The following is a 22,808-nucleotide window of genomic DNA, read 5'->3' on the forward strand; positions in this document are numbered from 1 at the left end:
GAGGAGGCCTACAAGATCCTTAGATTCCTATATGTCCTACAGCTGAGCATAAACTACAGAAGTGGCCCAGAGCAGCTCCACACCTGGATAGGACTAAAGCAGCGAGCTACCCCACTGATAGCATTAGGAAGTGGTGTAGTGGTGCATGCTGAGGCACAATTATCACTGGAATCACAGGATAACCTGAGGTAGACACAGACCATTTCAAATCCCCTCCCTTTAATCCCAGCACTCAGGAGGCAGAGGCAGTTCGAGACCAGCCTGGTCTACAGAACAAGTTTCAGGACGGACTCTAAAGCTAAAGAGAAACCATCTTAAAAAACCAAAAAAGAAAATTAAATAGCCAGTTATTTTCATTCCATGGCTAATGTTCGAGAGGCCTAAGTGACCACATGGAAATAACAAGGCACAAATCACTCATATAGAAAGGCAGATGATGTAGCTCCCTGATAAAATCCCTGCCTAGCACAAGGGAAGCAATAAGTTTTGTTTTTTTTTGGGGGGGGGTCCTGAATTCAACCCAACTGTGAGACATTTAAGCCTCATTAGGCTAATCTGGAAGACATGTTCAAAACGCTGGTCTGTACTGGTCTTAAGTGGGCCTCTAGAACTAGCAAGCCTAACGAATTTCCAGAGGATGATATACTGGCTCAGAACATTACTGCTGACAGTAATCCATGTCTGCAGATACCAGGAAGGAAGGACGCAGCATCATGGGTGTAGAGCTATTTTTCCTGCCATCAGGAGGGAAGACAATGTGCTTTCAGTCTAAAGTCAGAACTCTAACCCGAGGAAAGGTGTGAGGGGAGGTCTGTATAAGTAGTCAAGTACTTGGCCAGCTTCTCTTTGACTGGGAAGGTTCCTTCCAACAGGAGGTACCAAGTTAACACCTGTACTACTGTGCTTAAAGGGCTGGAGACAACTAAGGATATGCGGTATCATGATGAGACAAGGCACCTACAACAGTGATTACAGTGAAGATGTATTTTGATACTTTCCTAAACTTGAAAACAAGGGACCCCATCTATGGGATTGAGTCTTTAACAGGGACACAGCTGGAAGGCAAAAGTAGGGCTCTGCTATCTACACAATGCAGTCAATGGTTCTACAAGACCCCTACTGTGTGCTGCTCCCTCCAAGGAGTAGACAACAAAGAGTGCCAGCAAAGTTTTCCCAAAGGGAGTATGACCAACTAAGTCTTAGTCTTGCTCTTTCTGTGCCTGGTGAACCCCCAGCCTCATTTCCTTCCAAGATCTGCTCAAAGCCCCACCCCAAATACCCACCAAAAAACCCCCAGCACATCTAGTTTTATAGGCATTTAATAGTTTACCAATTGGTACAATAAGATTTTTAATATGCAGAAAACATGAATAAATTTTGTTTTACACAGTCTGAGAGCAACAAATCTTACTGTAAAACACAAGAGCAATATTATATACATTCCTTTACTGATTTTTAAAATTGTGTCGATATCTTCAGTGAACTCTTACAATCTGGGGAACTGTTTTCTCCAATTACCACCTCCGCAACAGTCATGAAATCAATGCTTGCCTTTATGTCAGTGTCAGAATCGACTTCTAAATTGTAGAGTTTGTATTTATTTCTAACATCTTCAGGGTGAGCTTTGGGGAGCCTGAAGGATAGGCAGGCGAGAAAGCAGCTACTTACATGATAACAGTGGAAGGATAAAAAAGGCCAGCTCCAGTCGTGACGTGTGAGTCCAGCTTCCCCAGCCCACCCCACCCAGCCCACTGGAAAAACCCAAAACCTTCCGATTTTGCCCATGTTGCTTGTCTACCAGGACATTCTTCTTTGCACCATCTAGATTAACCAACACATTGAGTTTATATACAGCTGGACAGTAGGAGTAACCATTTTAAGTGCCTTTTCCTTCCATTTCAACTTCAGTTGCTTAAGGATTATCAAGCCACCACTGTCAACAAATAAAATGTCCTTATTTTTAAGTAGTTTTTCTTTAAATTAAAAAACAAAAAAAAAAATAAACTTTTTATTGAGTGGTATTATCTGGAAGTTCACATGGAAACAGAAAGGCAAACAGGAGACTGGGCTTGGTGAGCCTGGAGCCATAAATTTCCAAAAGACTACAGTGCATCATGGCCCAGGACAGCTTGCTAACACTAGCAATTGTGGGTAGTGCTCTAGGCACACACCATTGGTCACACCACATGCAGACAGGACGGTCTTAGTCTCCTAAAGTGCAAGATGCCAAGCCAAAAGCAACTATTATCCAGGCCATGTCTACACAAACCTCTGCAGCTTGCACTTTCCATGCGGTTAGGGCTTCTTGGGCACGCTGTGCTATAGGTGGCACTGGAATGTCTGTTTACACACAGTCAACAATCATCCTAGGACACAATTCTACCAGCTTTTTATTTCTTAAGTGGTCAATCTGACTCGAAAAAGAAACAAAGCAGCAGTGAAACGCTAACCAATTTATAAAGTCCTCTACTTATAATCCAAATCAGTAACTTTATCATTGTCGTTATCCCAGACAAGGCACAGGGTTGGACAGCAGACAGAGAAAATGGTAACATAAGAGTAAGGGCATCAACAGGGCAGTGTCAAACAACAGTGCAAGAAACCTTTGCAAATTGGACGCCAAATGTGGATGTTGCCCCCGTCCCCTTATGACTCAAACAGGGCTTGTTACGTTTGGATCCAGCTGTGGACCATCCCTGAGATTCAATGTTTGCTGCTGTTTAAGTAGAGGATGTCTGATAATTCAGCTAAGCAGCAGGCTGTGGTGATCTCCCAAGTAAGGACAGCTTTGTTACAGAACACTCCCTCCTCTGCTGGCAGTGAGTTACTGCAGCAGGGGAGGAAACCCAGAACAGCAGCGTTGTCCTCTACATTGGTACCATTCTTGTTTCTATAAATGATGTCTAGATGTTGTGGCTTACCCTTAAACAATTCATGTTGCTACATACTAAAACTGAATTAAAAGACAAGACATTTAAACACAAACAAATGTTAAGATGCACCATTTCTATGTATTTATATTCTTGAAATAGGGCAGGAAATAGCAGCAAATGAGAACAAAGATATTTTCCATAGCTTTTGGAGAAAAATCCAGTCAGAACAGCTAAGGGAAAAGACTTTTCAATGTTAGCAGGGGTGTGAGACAATGTTGTCCTGAAAACTAACCTACAGTGTTTATGGAATCAAGATGGTAGTTTTTGTTCTCAAAAATGGCCATTTATTTCTCAAAACACCTTTCCTTTCTAGAGACAAGTCTGAGGAGTATTAAGAACAAACAAGTAAATAAACAAGAGGACACATGGTAGACATTAAGCTACTCCTAGTGGCCTAATCTCTCTGTATATCTATAGGACAGTAACTCTCACCCTTTGTCCTTTCCGGAATCAAATTTCCTTTAAATACTTAAAGGGACATTTTTAAAAGTCATACTACAGAAATGAATAAAATGCAGCCCAGAAAAAAATTATCATTAATTTGTCAGTTACTTCACTGTTTCTGTTAACTTTTCAAACTGATTTTCTTAAGAAGAAAAGAAAAAAAAGTTGGTTAGCTAGGCAATGGAATTCTTTATTAACAACTGATAGTGGAATAGTGTTTCAAAAGTCATGAGCAAAATTCTCTTAACCCTAGTGTAATAACTTTGGATCAAAATATACAACATATCAAGGATGTGTAAAATGTTGAATGGCCACATTAGAGTGGAGAATAAAGGAGGAGCCTTTCTTTTAGCTTAGAAAAGCCCCTCAGTCAGAAGCATTAGAAGGGTTTATCCTAAAGCATGGCTGTAGGTGGTGCTCCACAGCAACGTTTATTCTACTTGTATGATTTAGCACTTCTTCAAAAATTCAAGACCCAACAACATGGAGGTTATATGTGTGATATACATATATAGACATATCCGCTTATAGATAGGTCCATATAAACATTTACATATAAACATAGGTGAAAAAAGTATATTTCTATGCACGCTTCATTAAACCCTGTCACTTTTTATAACTTTAAGTGAAGCAGTTCAAATTGTTATCAGGTTCATGTTGGAAACTGCTGTTTCTCCTGCTCCTTAAAAATGGGCACGCAACTTTGTCAGCATTATCATTCTGAAATGCACATTGCACATCCCTAAAAACATCATAAACACATAGTGATTTGTACCATGACACTCAATGGGAAGATCAAATTCTACTGAGGAGTCACATCACTACACAGTCCAACAGTATGGAGAATACAACTCCAAGTATGTCTAGTGTGGAGAGAAGCTTAGAGTAGGACAGTGTTTTCCTGACCTGTTTACAAATGAAAAAAGGATTCACTATTAGCTGCTGAGATTTCTCTTGAGAGTAACGATCATTTTCTTACATAAATATACCAGTAGCCTTTGCTTGACAGGCTGCCAAAACAAACATATTCTATTGATTTGGCAAAGGGGTCATGACAAAAACTTCAATGTGTAATCCCCATTAATTACACAGATGGAGCAAAAGATTCTGAATTGTAATCTTATTTATCTAACACCCTTAAAGATTTATTAAGCACACTTAAGTGATGTTACATAGATACACATTTCAGAAAAAGCCCTAATAACCACCACTTTTCCCAAAATGAGGCCATCAAGTCAGGCACCAACAGATAGCAGGAAAAAAGACAATAATTAATAAACCAACATAAAATGACACTGTCAACTATTTTAGTGCCCTAGTTCAATTTATTCAACTTCTGCCCTTGTAGGCCTGGTGTGACCAATGCCAGCCCAGGTTTTTAAACCCTATGGTACTTCTAGACAACATATGTAAATTTACAGTATACAATTTGGATTCACCATGCATGAATACTTTGTGTGTAACATTTAATAAGCTCAATCTACATCCAGAATAATTTACATGAAAGGACAATATTTATTTAAACAGAGCTCAAATGGGGTAACCATGGTATCATCAGAGTGCATCCAGAGGAAAGGGAGGAAGAACCAACGAGACTCAATCAGCGGCACTCCCACACCTTTACTGTCTGATCTACACTGCCAGTGACCACGTAGGGTGCCGTCTTGTGGAAGTCTGAAAGAGAAAAGAAAAGGCTCGTTTTCAAACCATACTAAGCCACATAGAATTTTTTGCTCATTTTTGAGACAGAGTCTTTTATGTAGTCCTAGCAGGTCTTGAACTTGATTACTTCCAGTTCTGCTTCCCAAGCAGTGAGATTCTATAAGCATGTGCCTCCACATATGGATATAGTATCCATGATTTTCTTTATATACATACCCATATCCCTAGAAAGTAGTGAGCTTACCAACTTGGTTAGGGAAGCTGAAACTCAACTGAATGCCCACTTGATACCACAAGTACCATCCCAAATGATGCTCAAAAATAGGAACTAGGGCACACTCAGCATATCCATTTACTGAACACTGTGCTCTAGGCTCAGTACTAATGCTTTATGTGGACAACTAATCCTCACAGCACTCCTGCCTAATTTATTGTGGTCACCATAAGGTTCATCTACAATACACAAGTATGTTATTAATTCACTCTCATTAATTCCAGATGACACTGAGGACATGATACTTATGAACAATTCCCTAAGTTTCTAGTACAGGGTGGTGTTTACTCGACATAGGCAAGTACAATGTTTGTTTGTTTGTGGTTTTTCGAGATAGGGTTTCTCTGTATTGTTTTTGGAGGTTGTCCTGGAACTCACTCTGTAGCCCAGGCTGGCCTCGAACTCACAGAGATCCACCTGCCTCTGCCACCCAAGTGCTGGAATTAAAGGCGTGCGCCACCAACTCCCAGCTTCTTTTTTCATTTTTAATAAAGGATCCTTGCCATATATCCTGTTATGTATGTAAAGCAGGCTGACCTCAAATTTGGGACATGATCAGAGAGAAAAGAGGAGAGGGAGAGAGGGAGAGAGGGAGAGAGAGAGGGAGAGAGGGAGAGAGGGAGGGAGGGAGGGAGGGAGGGAGGGAGGGAGGGAGGGGGGGGGGCTCGTACAGAGGCCCACTCTCAGGAGCTACTTCTTTCCTGTCTTTCCTGTCATTGTTTGGGATAGGAAGAATCAAACAGGTTTTGGGACCTGCCCCAAAGCACCTCTATTTGCTGAACCATCTTGCTAGCCCTTAGTTTTTCTTGAAACAGAGTCTTGCTATGTACCCTCAGCTATTATTTAAGATTTCTTTGGTTCTTCATCTTCAGTGCTGCAGTACTGGTGATTGAAACAAGTGTCTCAGTCCAGTGTTATACCACTGAGTAACATCCATAGCATTTAAACTAACAGGGAAAAAAAAAGTTACTAGTCAAGAGTGTGATCAGAAAATAAATTTTTCACAAGTGTAGTTTCTAAAACCAATATATAACACAGAAAGCAGTATTTTTATTATAAGCTTAATTCTATAAAGAGAAGTTTAAAGTTACTGGTTGGAACTCCTAAGGTTAGATTATGCCCTTTCTATTTTACTCTTAAAGAACGTGATCATTTCTTACCTGGAAAAGTTCACAAGGTTACATAAAACTATTACATCTGGCACTCCAAAATTCAAATATCCAGAAACCTCACAATCTGTACATACCCAAGGAGGTAACAAAGTGTTCATGCGCATTGAGGGTCTTCATGCATCGTTTGTTCTTGTAATCCCATACACGGAGAGTCTTGTCATCAGCACAACTCAAAATAAACTTCCCCCCAGAATGGAACAGAACTCCACGTACCCAATTATCATGACCCACCTTAAAGACAAAAGGTATTTGACTTATTTAAGTAACATTAGGGAAATAATACATTTTATTTTGGTTTTTCGAGACAGGATTTCTCTATGTAGCTCTGGTTGTCCAGGAACTCAGAGATCTGCCTGTCTCTGCCTCCCAAGTGCTGGGATTAAAACTAGACATTATCAAGTGTGAGGCCAATGCTGTTACAGAGAAACTCTGTGTCAAAAACAAAACAAGACCCCCCCCAATAAATAGAACCTAGAATCTATCCTCAAACAAACAAACAAGCAAATGTTAATTGATTAAAAACTGAGGAGTCAGAGATGACTGAGCAATTCAGAGCATGTCAAGGAGCTGGGCGGGCAGTGGTGGCTCACACCTTTAATCTCTGTAAGTTCTGACACAGCCAGGGCTTCACAGAGAAACCCTGTCTCAAAAGTCAAAAAAGAGCATGTAGAGGAGTTGAAGAGATTAGTAAGCAATTTAAGCACATGCACTGCTACTTTTAGAGGGCTGGAGTTTGGTTCCTAACACCCATGATAGGCAGCTCCTGCTTCAGGAGGAACTCCTGCTTCTGGCCTACTCAGGAACTGGTACACACATATACATACACACACAAAGTCATACACATGTACATAATTAAAATTAACATAATAGCTGGGTGTTGGTGGCTCACACCTTTAATCCCAGCACTCGGGAGGCAGAGGCAGGCGGATTTCTGTGAGTTCCAGGCCAGCCTGGTCTACAGAGGGAGTTTCAGGACAGCCTCCAAAACAATACAGAGAAACCCTGTCTCGGAAAAAAAAAATTAACATAATAAAAATGAATGCACACTTTTATCTCAGCACTTTAGTCACACCTGACTAGATCACTTTTCTAACATGGTACAAATGAATGTAGAAGACAATATAGTTACCTTTTTTTTCCTTTCCCTTTTTTGAGATGGGTCTGGACTACATAGTAATCCTGACTGAGCTGCTATTCTACACAGATCTCAAATTTACAAAGATCCTGTTGCCTCTGCCTCTTGGGTGTTGGGAATTTCTTTTATCTTTGTTTTTAGAGACAGGGTTTCTCTGTGTAGCCTTGGTTGTTCTGTAGACCAGGCTGGCCTCAAACTTAAAGAGAAATGCTTGTCTCTGCCTCCTGAGTGCTGGGTTCAAAGGGTTTCGCAATTTGATTACAGCAACGGGTTTTCTTTTTCAGCATTTACACTTACTTAGTTTTGATTGATCCTGTCCTGCTTCTACCCCCATCTTTCTTTCCCCCTTTCTCTACTGTGCTCTTCTGCTTCCAGTATCCCCTTCTATCAATACTTTATTTAACATGTGTCAGTCATATTCTATAGCTAGGTCTTGTTAGCATTTAGTTTCTAAAACTATGAATGATGTGTTATAAAATTTGCTACTAGGCTAACAATATCCACAGACCCACTGGAGTTCCTTTGGCAAACTAGAATGTCTCAATACCTGTCCCCTCCCCCCTTTATATGGGACTTGAGCACATTTAACTCATTAAGGTAGAATGATTAATTTCACAATAGGAAAACAAAGCAAATAACAGGTAGATATCAACAAAGAGATGGCAGCTAAAGAATCAGAACAAAGAGTAAACTAGAGATGCAAATATCTTGAAAAAGTAAACAGTTCTGGAAGAACATTCATTCTCCTTCAGAGTAGGTATTAAACACAGTGAGCTAAGACACCCCCCAGTACTGACTGGTTTTATAGATTTATGTTACTTAACATTACATTTTGTAGACATCACTATAAAGGAGCTATTTTAAAGTCCAAGAATGGAGATTTAGTAACAAAGCAGAGTATCTAATCCAAAAAGTTAAAAGCACAATGAAGATGCCAAAGAAGTATTAAGATTATGCAAACTTACAAGAGTCATAAGGCACATGCCAGTACTGACGTCCCACATCTTAATGGTTTTGTCTCTGGAACCGGATAGCAAGAAGGGTCCAGGCTTGCCACTTTTTTTAGTCTACAGAAAATATAAAAATTATTTTTCCCATGAAAAAAATAAGGACATAAACAACTCTTACTATGTAATGACATTTATTCCAAATCTTTCAAAAAGGTTGTTTTCATCTATTTAAATATACCACTGTTCTGACACTATACCTAGCCTACAAACAAAACAAGACCCAACCTAAATAACACTAACAATGATGAATGTACCATTCAAGACTTCTACAATCAAGGTTAGGTATCTAGCTAAGTGACAGGGCACTTGCCTAGCATGAAGAAGGCTGTAAATTTCAGACTTGGTATCAAAAGCCTGTCCCTGCCTCCTGGGTTCTGGGATTAAAGGCATGTGCCACCACTACCTGGCTCAAAGGATTTTTAAAAACACAGACACAGACACACACAGAGTTAACATCAAATTTATTACATATTGTATGTAACAACCACCAGAGGGCAGTATATAAATAATTTTAATTTAGAATTTGTAATAGTCCAAACGAAGAGATCACAAATAGAAGATTAATTTAGAGCCAGATGTGGTGGTGCACTCCTTTGAACCGAGTAGCCCAGTAGTCAAGAGGTAGAGGCAGTCAGATCTCTGTGAATTCAAGGCCAGTCTTGTCTACAAAGTGAGTTTCAGGATAGCTAGGGCTACAAAGTAAAAACCCTGTCTAGAGAAAGACCTTTTTTTTTAAAAAAAAAAAAACTTCATTTAGAGCTTTATTAAGACATAGGTTTTTGTTTGGTTGTTTTTAAACTTATCTTCTTTTGGGGGGAGGCTTGTTTTTTTTTTCTCCTTTACTCTGTTTTTGTTAATTTTTGAGACAGGGTTATAGGCAAGGGCTGCCATACTGGCTTTATATGATCAATTCTCTCTTTAGTAGATGATCTCCAACATATATCAAATCGCTTGTAGGCTATTTTTAAAATTTATCTATTTATGTATGTACACAATATACACCACAGCATGCAGATAGAGGTCAGAGGACAACCTGAGGGAGTTGGTTCCCACCTCCTACAATGTGGGTTCCAGGGATAAAATTCAAGTCACCAAGTTGGGCGTGGTGGTGTAGACTTTTAATCCCAGCACTTAGGAGGCAGAGGCAGGTGAATCTCTGTGAGTTCAAAGTCAGCCTGATCTACAGAGTGAGTTCCATGACAGACCAAGAAAGATACAGAGAAACCCTGTCTCAAAAAAATAAAAAACAAACAAAAAACAAAAAACCTCAGGTCACCAGGCTTGGCCCAGTGTCTTTACCTACTGAGCCATCTTACTGGCCCAATAATAATTGATTTAAAAATATAAATACTGGGCTGGAGAGATGGCTCAGTGGTTAACAGCACTGGCTGCTCTTCCAAAGGACCTGGGTTCAATTCCTAGCACCCATATATGGCACCTCACAACTGTCTGTAACTCCAGTTCCAAGGGATCTGTGACACCCTCACACAGATACACATGCAGGCAAAACCCCCAATAAATCTTTATTAAAAAAAACATATGTATAAGCAATACCACTGACAACTAGAAAGAGCAAAAAGACTCAGAATTCAGAATTCTAGGCTTTAGTCTTTAGGTGCATTAACAGACCTCAGACTGAGAATCAGGAAAGTTATGTAAGGCTCTGTTGTATGGCACAGTAAAATCATGCAATGACACGTAAATCATACAGTACCTCAGATCCTGTTGCTTCAGAGATGGAAGAATATGAACTTTCTGGAGCCCAGGAAATGCATTCTACCACATGTTCATGTTCTCGGAGCTCGGCCTTGCATTCCTTTGTTGCTACAACCCATACACGCACAGTCTGGTCATTGGAACAGCTGGCTATCAGAGTGCCATCCTGATTTGGCCGCACCATACGTACCCATTCTCTGTGTCCTGTAAATGTCTTCACACAGTAGCTGTTTAGGTAATAATGTACATTATGAATAAATGGTAACGATTAGGAAACTTTCCAGAAGTAATACAAAAATTAGTTACAAATCAGGATAAAGACAATAGCATTAGCTAGAGAAATTATAGCACATCAACAAAATAAATATAGAATTTTGGTTAATAAAAAATGGGCACCCGCCAGAAGTCAAAAAACACTAGCTAAAATAGGCTGACAAGAAATACCACAAATTAACAAAATACAGAATTTAGGTAAAATATATAGAAGGAGTAAATTTTTCAAAACTAAACACTTATTAATAAAACTTAAAAACTTCAAGTCTAAGGTGTACAGTTTAAGGTATAGACTAAGGTATATCTCAAAAACATTATTTAAATTCTAATTTAAACCTAGAGAGATCACCCTGAAAGAAAAAACAAAACAAAACAAAACAAAAAACAGAAGAAATAGGAAATTGACATCACACAGAACTGGCTTTCGAGATTCTTTCTTACAGTGCATCCATGTTTCTTTTAGAGAGGAAGTTATTTTTTTTTGAGATAGGTATGTATACACTGTTAATGCGGTACTGGGGATAAAAGCTAGGGCCCTATGCATGTTAAGCAAGTACTCTACAACTGTGCTACATTTCTAGCCTTCATAACACACATGCACACACACCATGGTGATCATTCCAGAGTAAGATAAAATTACCAAGCACTCAAACAATTCTGTTTTGTTTTAAAAGTATTTTTGGATGATGCTTTCCAACTAAATCTACTTACCCAGTTTGCACTTCCCACATTTTTATAGTTTTATCCCTTGAGGCAGACACTATATGATCTCCATTAGGCATGATGGCTACTGAAGAGACATTGTGGTCATGGCCTAAAACACAATACAGAGAGTATTTAAAAGTTTACTGTGGGTTTTTACTACATGATTTAAAAAACTACAGAAAGAACTTTTATACTGAGTTGTTGTTTTTTTTTGTTTGTTTGTTTTTTGTTTTGGTTTTCCAAGACAGGGTTTCTCTGTATTGTTTGGAGGCTGTCCGGGAAACTCTGTAGACCAGGCTGGTCTCGAATCTAACAGAGATCCACCTGCCTCTGCCTCCTGAGTGCTGGGATTAAAGGCGTGCGTCACAACCACCCAACTTTTATACTGAGTTTTAAGTAAATTTGACAGGATTATAAAAAAGTAGTAAGGGAAAAATAGAGAGTGGAAGGGATAGAATTTTGTCTTCTAACTAGTGGTTGAAATTTATCTTTATTTGATACTGATGTTCACTAGGGGAAAATGCACTGATACTTCATAAACATTGCTTACATTCCAAATTAGCTATGCTTTCTGGAAAAAGCTGAAGGCATGTATTTTTCAAGAAACCTTCCTGTCTTTTGAAAAGATAGGATCTTCATATAAAGCTCAATTCTGGGATCACAGGTATATGCCACCATGCTTAGCAAAAACTTTTTTTGAGACCTCAAACTTGCTATGTAGCCAAGGAAACCTTGAACTTTTGATTTGCTTCTACTTCTTGAGTAATGAGGTTATAGGAGTTTACTACCAATCAGGGTCAAATGAAACGCTTTGTACAAGCACAAACTCTTTAAGTGATGACAGTCAGATACTGGCAACTTGGCTAGGTGTTGGTGGAGCACGCCTTTAATCCCAGCACTCAGGAGGCAGAGGCAGGTGGATCTCTGTTAGATTCGAGACCAGCCTGGTCTACAGAGCGAGTTCCAGGACAGCCTCCAAAACAATACAGAGAAACCCTGTTTTGGAAAAAAAAATATTGGCAACTCACATAATTTTAGATAACATATTTACAAAAGAATGTGCCAGAATTCCTTTAATAGAATTGAGGTAATATATTTAAAAATGGGTGGAAAAAACCCACAAACTTCAATCATACACTCCATGTGTACTAAATACCACCAGCTAATCTTTTTGTTAAGACCAGTGAGTGTACTGTGCAGCACAGTTGGGCTACAATTTGCTTTGTAGTGAAGGCCAGCCTTAAATCAGTGATCTTCCCACCTTGATCGCCTGCCTGCTGGAATTATGTACAGGTACCAACACACCTGGTTTGTTTGTTTGTATACACACACACACACACACACACACACACACACACACACACACACACACACACAACCATATTTCATATTCTTAAAGAAAACAGAGTCAAACCAGGCAGTGGTGGTGCATACCTTTAATCCCAGCACTCAAGAGGCAGAGGCAGGTCAATCTCTGAATTCAAGGGCAGCCAGGGATAGCCAGAGCTACACAGAGAAACCGTTGGGGAAGGGGGGCGACACATGGGAGATGGGACAAAGCCAGGCGTGGTGCCTCACACCTTTGACCTCAGTACTTGAGGTAGGTAGAAGCAGATTTCTTGAGTTCAGGTCAGCCAAAGCTATACTGTGAAACCCTGTCCCAAAAACCTAGAAATGACAAATGTTAGTATCTCCTATATACCCAGATAATTTAAGTATGACTTATTTTAGCTTTACTATCCTATGACATAGGTATTACCCCTTTATTTTTCAGATGAAATAACATATGGATACTTAAGGTACCACAGCAGGAGACTCAGGCTTCCAGCCTCCACACTGGCTGTTCTCTTGATGAAAGACAAAAGGAAAGGAAACCAACAACCTCAGTAAATTAACTGTCCTTTTCTATTAGACTAATCTGACCTGGCAGCTTTTCTTATCCAAATATACTTGTGAATACAAATTAGTATTCTTTCTAAACCTTAAAGCATCCCAACAAGAAAATCTCTATTGCCAAAGTCCATAATGCAGACAGCTAGGAGTTAAATGTAAGGTACCTAATGTGGTTAGCAAATTATTTCTTCTCTCAAGTGTCCTGCAGAAATTAAAGTACCATCCTCTACCCCTTACCATGCATGGTTCTGATGCATTCAAAGCCCTGAAAATCCCATAGTTTAATTGTCATGTCTGCAGAACAGGAAGCCAAAAGCTTGCCACTGTGGTCAAATGAAATGTCCTGTACAGAGTCTGTGTGCCCCTTGAGAGTTCGCTCAAAATCTCCAGTCTCATAGTCCCACACCTGTCAAGTGAATAGAAAAATGGTCAACACCAATCCATCATGTCCTCATTTCACATTTACACCCAGTAGCTTAGTCTGGCGCCTTACTGACTAATTAACAAATAACAAATAATAATCTGTTAAAAATACCAAATCTTCAAGTACAAACTGGCCTTTCTCACAGAGAAAAATGAGAGCTCCAATTATCCAAGTAAACCTTCAGTGTCACACTTGTTAAGAATCCACCACTTAACTATACTAATGAGGATGTACAGAAAGTCAAAGCACACTAGTCTGATAGTGAGCACTAGAAATAAATAAGGAAATTCAAGTATAAAAAAGATGTGTTGGGGCAAGGACAGGCATTTGTATGTAAAACAAGTAAACTGATTTAAGTTCTCAATTCTACTAAAGCAGCACAGATTAAGAAAAATCTAACAAATACAAACTATTCTTGAAATGTTCATGATTAACAAAACCATTTCATTTGAAAAAGTCTCATTTTGAAAGGGCAATTTTTTTCTAAAGCAGAAATTATTTGAGTTGCCAATAATCAATATTATAAAGAGATATCACTCAAGAACATACTAAATCATTGTTCTGGTGGCCATATTGTATTTTGATCAAAATCATTTTTAAAAATACTAATTATAGCACTTTCTTTGCATGCAACAAGTTCTAGGTTCAATTTAATCTTCAGCAACTCAAAAAACAAAAGCAAAACATTAAAAATCCAAACAAAAACAACAAACACAACCCTCAAAAATGAAAAAGAAAAAAAAAATCAAACACTGGACTGGAGAGATGGCTCAGTGGTTAAGTCTGCTCTTCCAAAGGACCTGGGTTAAATTCCCAGGATTCACATGGAAGCTAGCCACTGTCTGTAACTCCAAGATCTGACACCCTCACACAGACATACATGCAGACAAAATACCAATGTACGTAAAATAAGAATAAAAAACTATTACAAAAAAATCAAGCAAATATTCCATGCTCTAAAATCAATATTGTCCACTCTATCCACAGTGAGTACTAATTTAAATGCAATTGTGTATGTGTATACATAAACAAAAAAAACAGATAAAATTGGGAAAATAGGTAATACTTAAAAAAACAAAAAACTTTTCTAGGTAACACATTAAAAATAATTTATTATCTTTTTTTGTTTCAATTTTTTTAAATCCCAGCAACAATAAACTTTGAGAACAAAAGCGTTTTTACATCCTTAATTAGGCGAGCTTCCCATCTGTCTAATTTATTATCTTTTATGAGTGTTTTGCTCGCACATTAAAATATGTGTGCCATATTCATGCCTGGTTTCCTCTAAAGCTAAAAGGACACTGGCCCCCTGGAACTGAAATGTAGATAGTTCTGAGTCACCATGTGGAAGCTGGAAACCAAACCTTGGACCTCTGTCAAAGCTCATACTTAAAAACTTAAGCGGTCACCATAAGAGGATTGTAAACAAATACAAAATCTGTATTTATAAGGAATTTCTAGTATAAACATGATATTATGAAAAAAATACAAATTCCTATCTCACCATAACAATATATTTTTCCTAATTTTGTTGCTGTTGTTTGTGGAGAGATAGGGTATCATTATGTAGACCAGGCTGGCCTGCTATCGTGATTTCATGAACCATCTGCCTCACTCTCTGGAGTGCTGTGCAAACATTATCATGTGCAGCTCTAAACAAGCACTTCCATAAGAAAGGTGTCACTGCATGTTTAATTCTGTGCTTGCCCAGCTGGATTCAGCTCTAAGTACATCATGGGTTTTTGTTTATTTTTATTTATTTGCTTGTTTGTTTGTCTGTTTTTGAGGCAGGGTCTCTCCGTGTAGCTTTGTAGACCAGGGTGGTCTCGAACTCACTGAGATTCACCTGTCTCTGCCTCCCGAGTACTGGGATAAAAGGCTTGTGCTACCACTGCCTGGATATTATTTTTAGCTTTTTGGACAGGTGCCAGGTAGCCTAGCCTGATCTTAAAACTTGAATTCTAGATTGTCCAGTCTAGGCTTCCCAAATGCTAGGATTATAAACATGTGCTACCACACCCCCAAAACTATTATTTTTGTTTTGTTTTGTTTTCCGAGACAGGGTTTCTCTGTATTGTTTTGGAGCCTGTCCTGGAACTCTCTTGGTAGACTAGGCTGGCCTCGAACTCACAGAGATCTGCCTGCCTCTGTCTCCAGAGTGCTGGTAACAAGGAAAACCCTAAGAGAGACATAAATGGATCCCCCTGGGAAAGGAAAATAGACAAGATCTCCTGAGAAAATTGGGAGTTTAGTGGGGGGGGGGTGCGCATGGTTTGAGCACATAAAGTGAGTACATGCTCACTTTTAACCAATGAGCCTCCAGGATCATCACCTTAAGACTACGTAACATGCCGGGGGGCGGTGGCACATACCTTTAGTCCCAGTACTCAGGAGGCAGGTGGATCTCTGAGTTCAAGGCCAACCTGGCCTACAAAGCTACAAAGAGAAACCCTGTCTAGAAAAACACACTTTGATTGGGCATGATGGCACAAAGCTTTAATTCTAGTACTCTGGAGGCAGGGGCAGGCAGATGATCCCTTAAGTATGAGGCCACCCTGTTCTACGCAGTGAGTTTCAGGACAGCCAGGGCTATGTTGAAAACCCTGTCTCAAAATGAGTAAATCAATTTAAAAAGAATATGTTAAAACCTAATAAATTTGAAAAACTGGTAAAACATAAGCCGGGCGTTGGTGGCGCACGCCTTTAATCCCAGCACTTGGGAGGCAGAGGCAGGCGGATCTCTGTGAGTTCGAGGCCAGCCTGGTCTACAAAGTGAGTTCCAGGACAGCTTCCAAAGCCACAGAGAAACCCTGTCTCGAAAAACAAAAACAAAAAAACAAACAAACAAAAAAAAAAAAACAAAAACAAAAAACGGTAAAACAGCCACACTTAAGTCATGCCTGCAATTTAGGCAGGACTTTGTTGCTATGGGATATATACAGTGACATTCAACCTTTACAAGGAGAACTTAATATTGGTTCTTCATATGAAATAAGCCTTAGAAACAAGAAACACAACTGTCACTTTATTACGGGTAGGTTGAAGAAAACTGTACATTACTTTAGACTAATGTTCTTCGAGAGAATGGTCTTTCTTTTTTTAAAGAATTTTTTGTTTGTTTTTAAGGCATAAGAGGGCACTAGATCCTATTACAATGTTTGTGAGCCATCATGTGGGTGCTGGGAATTGAACTCAGGACCTTTAGAAGAGCAAGCTCTTAACCGCTGAGTCATCTCTCCAGCCCCTAATATTTTCTTATTGCCTGCTTAAAAATAAGGGACAAACTTCTCATTCTTAAAGAACAGAAAGTATTCAAAGAAAAGACGATCTACTGTCAAACTAAATTAAAAACATCCCAAATTTTCTCAAATACACCAGTTATTTATTGGCAAAATGACTCTCTAGAGATATAATTAAGGTTAAAGTCAGTCTTTAAGGTTTAGAACCAAATCACTTAATTCAATTTCAAAAAGGAAACTGCCACCAAACCTTACATCACAAGTTTTATGTCCAAGACCCATATCATAGAAGGGAGAAACAACTACCATAATTTGTTCTTCAGCAATCACACACGTGACATGGCAGATAGGCATACATACACAAGAAGCGTGGGCACACAAAATAAACAAAAGACAAACTCAGAACTCCCCTCTGCTTAGGTCCTTACTTTCAAAATCTTTCTTTCACCTAATTTACATCAAGTCTGCCTTACCTGTGTGTGGTGACCCATGACATTTAATCACAGCATTTAGGAGGCAAAGGCAGGAGGATTTCTATGAGTTCAAGACCAGTGTGACAGTCAAGAATAGAGAGACACTGTCTCTCAAAAAACAACAAACAAAAACAAAAGGAACAAACAAAAAGAACTTGCCTTAATTGTAGCATCTTCTGAAGCAGAGACCATAACACTGAACACAGGATGGAAAATAACTCGAGTGACTGGACTCCTATGACCACTCAATGCATATTTCTCTGGTGGACGGGGAATCCATTCCTTAGGGTCTCTTTTCTGACCAAGAGGACCACCCGACGTAAATTCTTCTTTTGCTTCATTTAGTTTTGATTCTAATTCCATAACCTTGGGAAGGAAACATGAAGTTAAAGATTCATACATAACATATTTGGTTTTTTTTTTTTTTTGGTTTTTCGAGGCAGGGTTTCTCTGTTTTGGAGGCTGTCCTGGAATCAGTTCTGTAGACCAGGCTGGCCTCGAACTCACAGAGATCCACCTGCCTCTGCCTCCCGAGTGCTGGGATTAAAGGCGTGCGCCACCAACGCCCGGCGGGGTTTTTTTTTTTTTTTTTTAATTTCTATGCTTTTTGCTTTTAGGTAGGCTCTCACTATGAAAGCTTAGGGTAGCCCAGAACTTATAATCTTCCTGCCTCAGCTCCCAAGCAATAGTTACTATGCCCAGCCTGAATCATTTCACTCAAAGACAATTTTCATTTACATTTATTATCAGAGAAGATCATCACATTTCCCTTGCTTCTTTTACACCTGCCATTTTTAGTGTCCCCCCCCACACCACAGTTATAACCAGGCTTGTATTAGAACAATGTTATCTATTCCAACTATTCTTCATTTGTTTTGTTTTCAAGAGTTTCTCTGTGTAGTTTTGGAGCCTGTCCTGGAACTCACTCTGTAGACCAGGCTGGCCTTGAACTCACAGAGATTCTCCTGCCTCCGCCTCCCAAGTGCTGGGATTAAAGGCGTGTGCCACCACTGCCCGGCTATATTCCAATTTTTCATATGAAGAATATATATTTTAAAAATGGAACAGTATTTGTTATTTATGTCTTTCGGGTAAAAAAACAACTGGGAAGTAAAAATAGCTCGTATGAGACCACATTTAGTGCCCTTTTCCCAGTTCCAAGTAGTTATGTCTTTCTAAGAGTACAAATGATTCCTTAAGCATCAATTTCTCAGGCAGGACAATGCAAATTCAACCAAAGCAATACTCTAGGCTGTATGAACTACTATGCATCAGTAATAACCTTAAAATCAATGTTTTCAGGAAGCAAAGGAAATGTTCTTTTTAAGCTCAGGTATGAGAATCAGCAGAATAACTTATGGTAATGCTTTCAGAAAATTTATAAGAGCACAACTGACACAGCAGCCTAAAGAAGAAAAAACTTAGTTACCTTTTTTTGTAATCTAATAACAGATGTCCATTTTTTTTCCAAAAGACCGGCATACTTTTTATCTAATTCTTCATTCTAGAGGAGAAAAAGGCAAGATCCTTTAAAAAATGGCTTAACCATAACATCTTTAAACTTAAACATTAAATATCTGATTATATAAAAAAGTAGGAAAATTAAGATCATTGCTAAGTAGATCACAATAAAAATGACAAGGTTTGAATAGCTGAATTGACCTAACTACTGCAAGCTGAAGTAAAACTCACCCATTAACTACACTATTAATTATATTATGAATAATTAGAAGACATAAAAAAATCAAGCATACCATATCTAATTCAGCTTCCTTTTTAAAAACAGAATATGCCTCTTCATAGCCATTTGAACGAAGATAATCTGCTATAGCTCGATTTCTGAAAGAAAACAAATTCAAATGAATCCTAAAAATACCTAATTTCTATTTCTAAATAAGGAAATACTTATTAAAAATCTTGGGTTTTTTTGTTTGTTTGTTTGTTTTTTGAGACAGGGTTTCTCTGTTAGCCCTGCCTATCCTGGAACTAATTATGTAGTCCAGGCTAGCCTTGAACTCACAAAGATCCACCTGCCTCTGTCTCTTCCAAGTGCTGCCTCTCTCAAGAACCTGGCTACTAAAACCTATTAAAAAGAGTACTTCCTTCCAAATTATTAAAAAAAAATTGGGGGGGGAGAGATAGATACACTGCCAAACATTCTGAAACAGTCACTGTCATAATGTATCTGTATTATTTTTGAGCACCCTCCCCACCCCCACCAGAAAAGCTAGGGACTGCAAGATATTGTGAAGACTAGGCAAGTGATCTACCTCTGAGTTACATTTCCGGCCTCTGACATTTTATAAATTTCTAACTTACTACTTAGCTCATAAATTATGGGCAGTCCACAGCTAGAGATATCTCTCTATAACAACTGGCAAAAGTAACCCTCAGTTTTGCTAGTGTTCACATTCACCTTCTTTTTCTATTTGATATACATGCTCAAGCATTGGAGATTGGAGATTAGAACTGAGTTTTGCATAGAGTTTCCCTGGCCCTGGCTTTCCTGAACTTGCTTTCTAGACCAGGGTGTCCTCAAACCCAGAGATCCAAAGCGCCTCTGCCTCCAAAGTGCTAGGATTAAAGGTGTGCACCACCACACCTGGTTTAGAAATGTTCTGATAAAACTATAACGAGGGTATGGAGATGGCTCAGTGGTTACAAGTGCTCTTCTTGTACACTCATGTACAAGGCTGAGTCTTCTGTGCAAGTCTGTAGACCTAGCACTAAGGTGGGTGGACACAGGAGGCTCTCTGGAGCTTGCTGGCTTCTTGGCTAGCCAAAATATTCCAGCTCCAGGTTCAGGTTCAGGAAGAGATCCTGCTGTTCAAAATGAACAAAAAGTGACAGGAAGACACAAAAAGTCTTTCTGTCTTCTGGCATTCATACATCTTAGGCACAAAATACCCCCCAAAAGTATTTTAGTATTAGAAATAATTCTAAACCATTACAATGGACTGAAAAACACATAAACAGTATACTGTCTTAGAATGATATTTAGAATTGTAATTCAAAGGCAGACAAGCTGAAATGCCTTGAAATGATATCTTTTCATGTTTCTCTTTTATTCTGTCCTAACAGAATGCAGACAAGCATACCTGCTCTCCTATTTCAACATTTCTCAATGATTCTGAGCCTTTAGTCATAAAATTATTGAAAAGGTTGTTTTCAAACGAACTTAAATAATGCCTTTAATCCCAGCACAGGGAGGCAGAGGCAGGTAGATCTCTGTGAGTTTGAGGCCAGTCTGATCTATAGAGCGAGTTCCAGGACAGCCTCCAAAGCAATACAGAGAAACCCTGTATCAAAAGAAAACAAACAAACAAACAAAACAAAAAACCAACAAAACAAGCAAAAAACAATAATACCAGCAAGCCTTTTATCCCAGCACTCAGGAGACAGAGGCAGGTGTATCTCTGTAAGTTCGAGGGCCAGCCTGGTCTACAAAAGCCAAAAGAACAACAAAAGGTATTACCATGGGCTAAACAAAATTTAAATATGCATATATAGTAATTGTATCATTACATCTTTTTACCCTGTTTTGGTTATCCTTTTCTTTTGAAACTGAGTCTTTGTCTTGGCTGGCCTTGCATTTACAGAGATATGCCTGTCTCTGCCTCTGAGTGCTGTATTAAAGGCATGTGCAACTATGCCTGGCCCACCCTGCTTTTATAAAACAGGGTTTTGTGTATCCTAGGATGGCCTTGAACTTCTGAATTGGCCACCATACCTGGCCAATTCAAGGCACTGGAAATCAAATCGAAGGATTTGTGCATGCTATATTTCTAACCCTTCCTAACAGGGCCATATCTGCCACTGCTCTCCAAATATTTCATCATAGGCAACCACTGTTGTATTTTAATTGTTCTTCCAGAGATAATCTACCTAAAACCTATAGTGTTCTAGATTACTGCTATCTATCGAATCTATCTATTTGGGGACAAGGTCAAACTACATAGTCCTAGCTGGCCTGGAACAACTTGATGTAAGTTCTTCTTTATGCTTCATTTAGTTTTGAATCAATTCCATAACTTTGAGAGACAACATTAAGTCAAATTAAGATGCAGTCTATAAAATACCTGGGTTTTGTTTTTTTTTCTCCTCCTTTGAAGAAGTATCTCACTATGAAGCCTGGGCTAACCCAGAATTTATGACACTGTGTTAGCCTCCCAAGTCCTGGGGTTACTATACTGAGGCTGATCTACTTCACTCAAGGACAATTTCTATAATGCATTAACAGAGAAGAAGAGTAATAAACTTAATTTCATTTTACTTATTACTACTGTCGGTGTAGGTGGGGTCCAATCAGTTGGGTAAAACTCAGAAGACAACTTTTGGGAGTTGATTCTCTCCTTCCAGCATGGGCTCAGGGGATATTGAACTTTCAACAAATTGGTGCAATAGGCACTGAGACACTGAGACATCACTCTAGTAAGAGTTTCTTAAATATGCTACAACATTGCACTGAGTCTTAAGAGAGGGGGAAGCACAGGTGTGGTAAGTTCCTGGCCTGTGTATTATATTCCAGTCCAATTTGATAGGCCCTAAAGAAATGTGACAAAGCATTATAAGATCATCCTTCATGATTACATGTCATTATACAATTTTCAATTCAAAACGGCAGTTCATAATTCAACTACTACTGAATCTTTAGATGAATACAAGTTACAGAGAGGTTACTATGAGCTTCTATGAATGACAATGAGAAAGGAAAAGAATGAAATCAAGTCAGGCCAGTGCAAATGGACCTTTAACTTCATTATGAAACAAACTGTGGATTATAGTCAGAGACCCGGGGTCTTTTTAAGATTCTGACGCTGAACCGAGCTTCCACCTAATAACTGCAATAACATGTATTAAGTATAAGTCATCTTGAAATTTTTTAATCAAACAGAAAAATAAGGTCCATTCTTATACCTCAATTATAATCACAGATGCCTAGCTTAATATGACAGTCAAGCTTCATCATCAACTCAATAGGATTTAAAATCATCGCAGAAACACACCTTTTAGGTGTATTTGTATGTTTTTTTGGAAAGGTTTAAATGAACAGCAAAGAACTATTATAAATGTAGGTGGCCACACCTCATGTGCTAGTGTCTTAGACTGCATAAAAAGGAAAAAGCTAAACAGCACTGTCATTCACACTTCTCTGTTTTTTGAGTGCAGACATAATGTGACCCACCACCTCACCTTCCCGGGATGCCTCAAAATGTGAAAGAAACCCTTTCTTCTTTAAACTGTTTCTGACAGGAATTCTGTCACAGCAACAAGGTAACTAGTATACTTACTTCATTCTTTTATCAACAACTACTAAAACTTGGCATGGTGGTACCTGCCTATGAACCCAGCACTCTTGAGAAGCAATGTCTGTTCAAGGTAACCAGCCACATTCGGAGCTCTAAAGCAAGCTGGCCTACAAGAGACCATATTCCAACAAAATAAAAGCTAAAAT

The 22,808-nt window shown here is 38.9% G+C and overlaps 1 protein-coding gene across 3 annotated transcripts in view; it reads right to left on the reverse strand.

Annotated features, from left to right (window-relative positions):
• Window positions 1-1,303: 1,303 nt before the first annotated feature.
• Window positions 1,304-22,808, reverse strand: part of Pafah1b1 (platelet activating factor acetylhydrolase 1b regulatory subunit 1) — a 44,716-nt gene continuing 23,211 nt past the window's right edge. For all 3 annotated transcript variants that reach the window (XM_040749131.1, XM_040749130.1, XM_040749132.1), the window contains 9 exons: window positions 19,108-19,192; window positions 18,783-18,857; window positions 17,513-17,719; window positions 13,455-13,623; window positions 11,331-11,433; window positions 10,345-10,573; window positions 8,586-8,687; window positions 6,560-6,716; window positions 1,304-5,051 (listed from right to left, as the gene is read on the reverse strand). In XM_040749131.1, coding sequence (XP_040605065.1) covers window positions 4,978-5,051; window positions 6,560-6,716; window positions 8,586-8,687; window positions 10,345-10,573; window positions 11,331-11,433; window positions 13,455-13,623; window positions 17,513-17,719; window positions 18,783-18,857; window positions 19,108-19,192 — 1,201 coding nt within the window. In that variant the 3' untranslated portion in view covers window positions 1,304-4,977. The remainder of the gene's footprint in view (window positions 5,052-6,559; window positions 6,717-8,585; window positions 8,688-10,344; window positions 10,574-11,330; window positions 11,434-13,454; window positions 13,624-17,512; window positions 17,720-18,782; window positions 18,858-19,107; window positions 19,193-22,808) is intronic.

Source organism: Mesocricetus auratus, unplaced genomic scaffold (assembly GCF_017639785.1).
Source record: "Mesocricetus auratus isolate SY011 unplaced genomic scaffold, BCM_Maur_2.0 Super-Scaffold_100007, whole genome shotgun sequence".
Classification (NCBI taxonomy): Eukaryota; Metazoa; Chordata; class Mammalia; order Rodentia; family Cricetidae; genus Mesocricetus; species Mesocricetus auratus.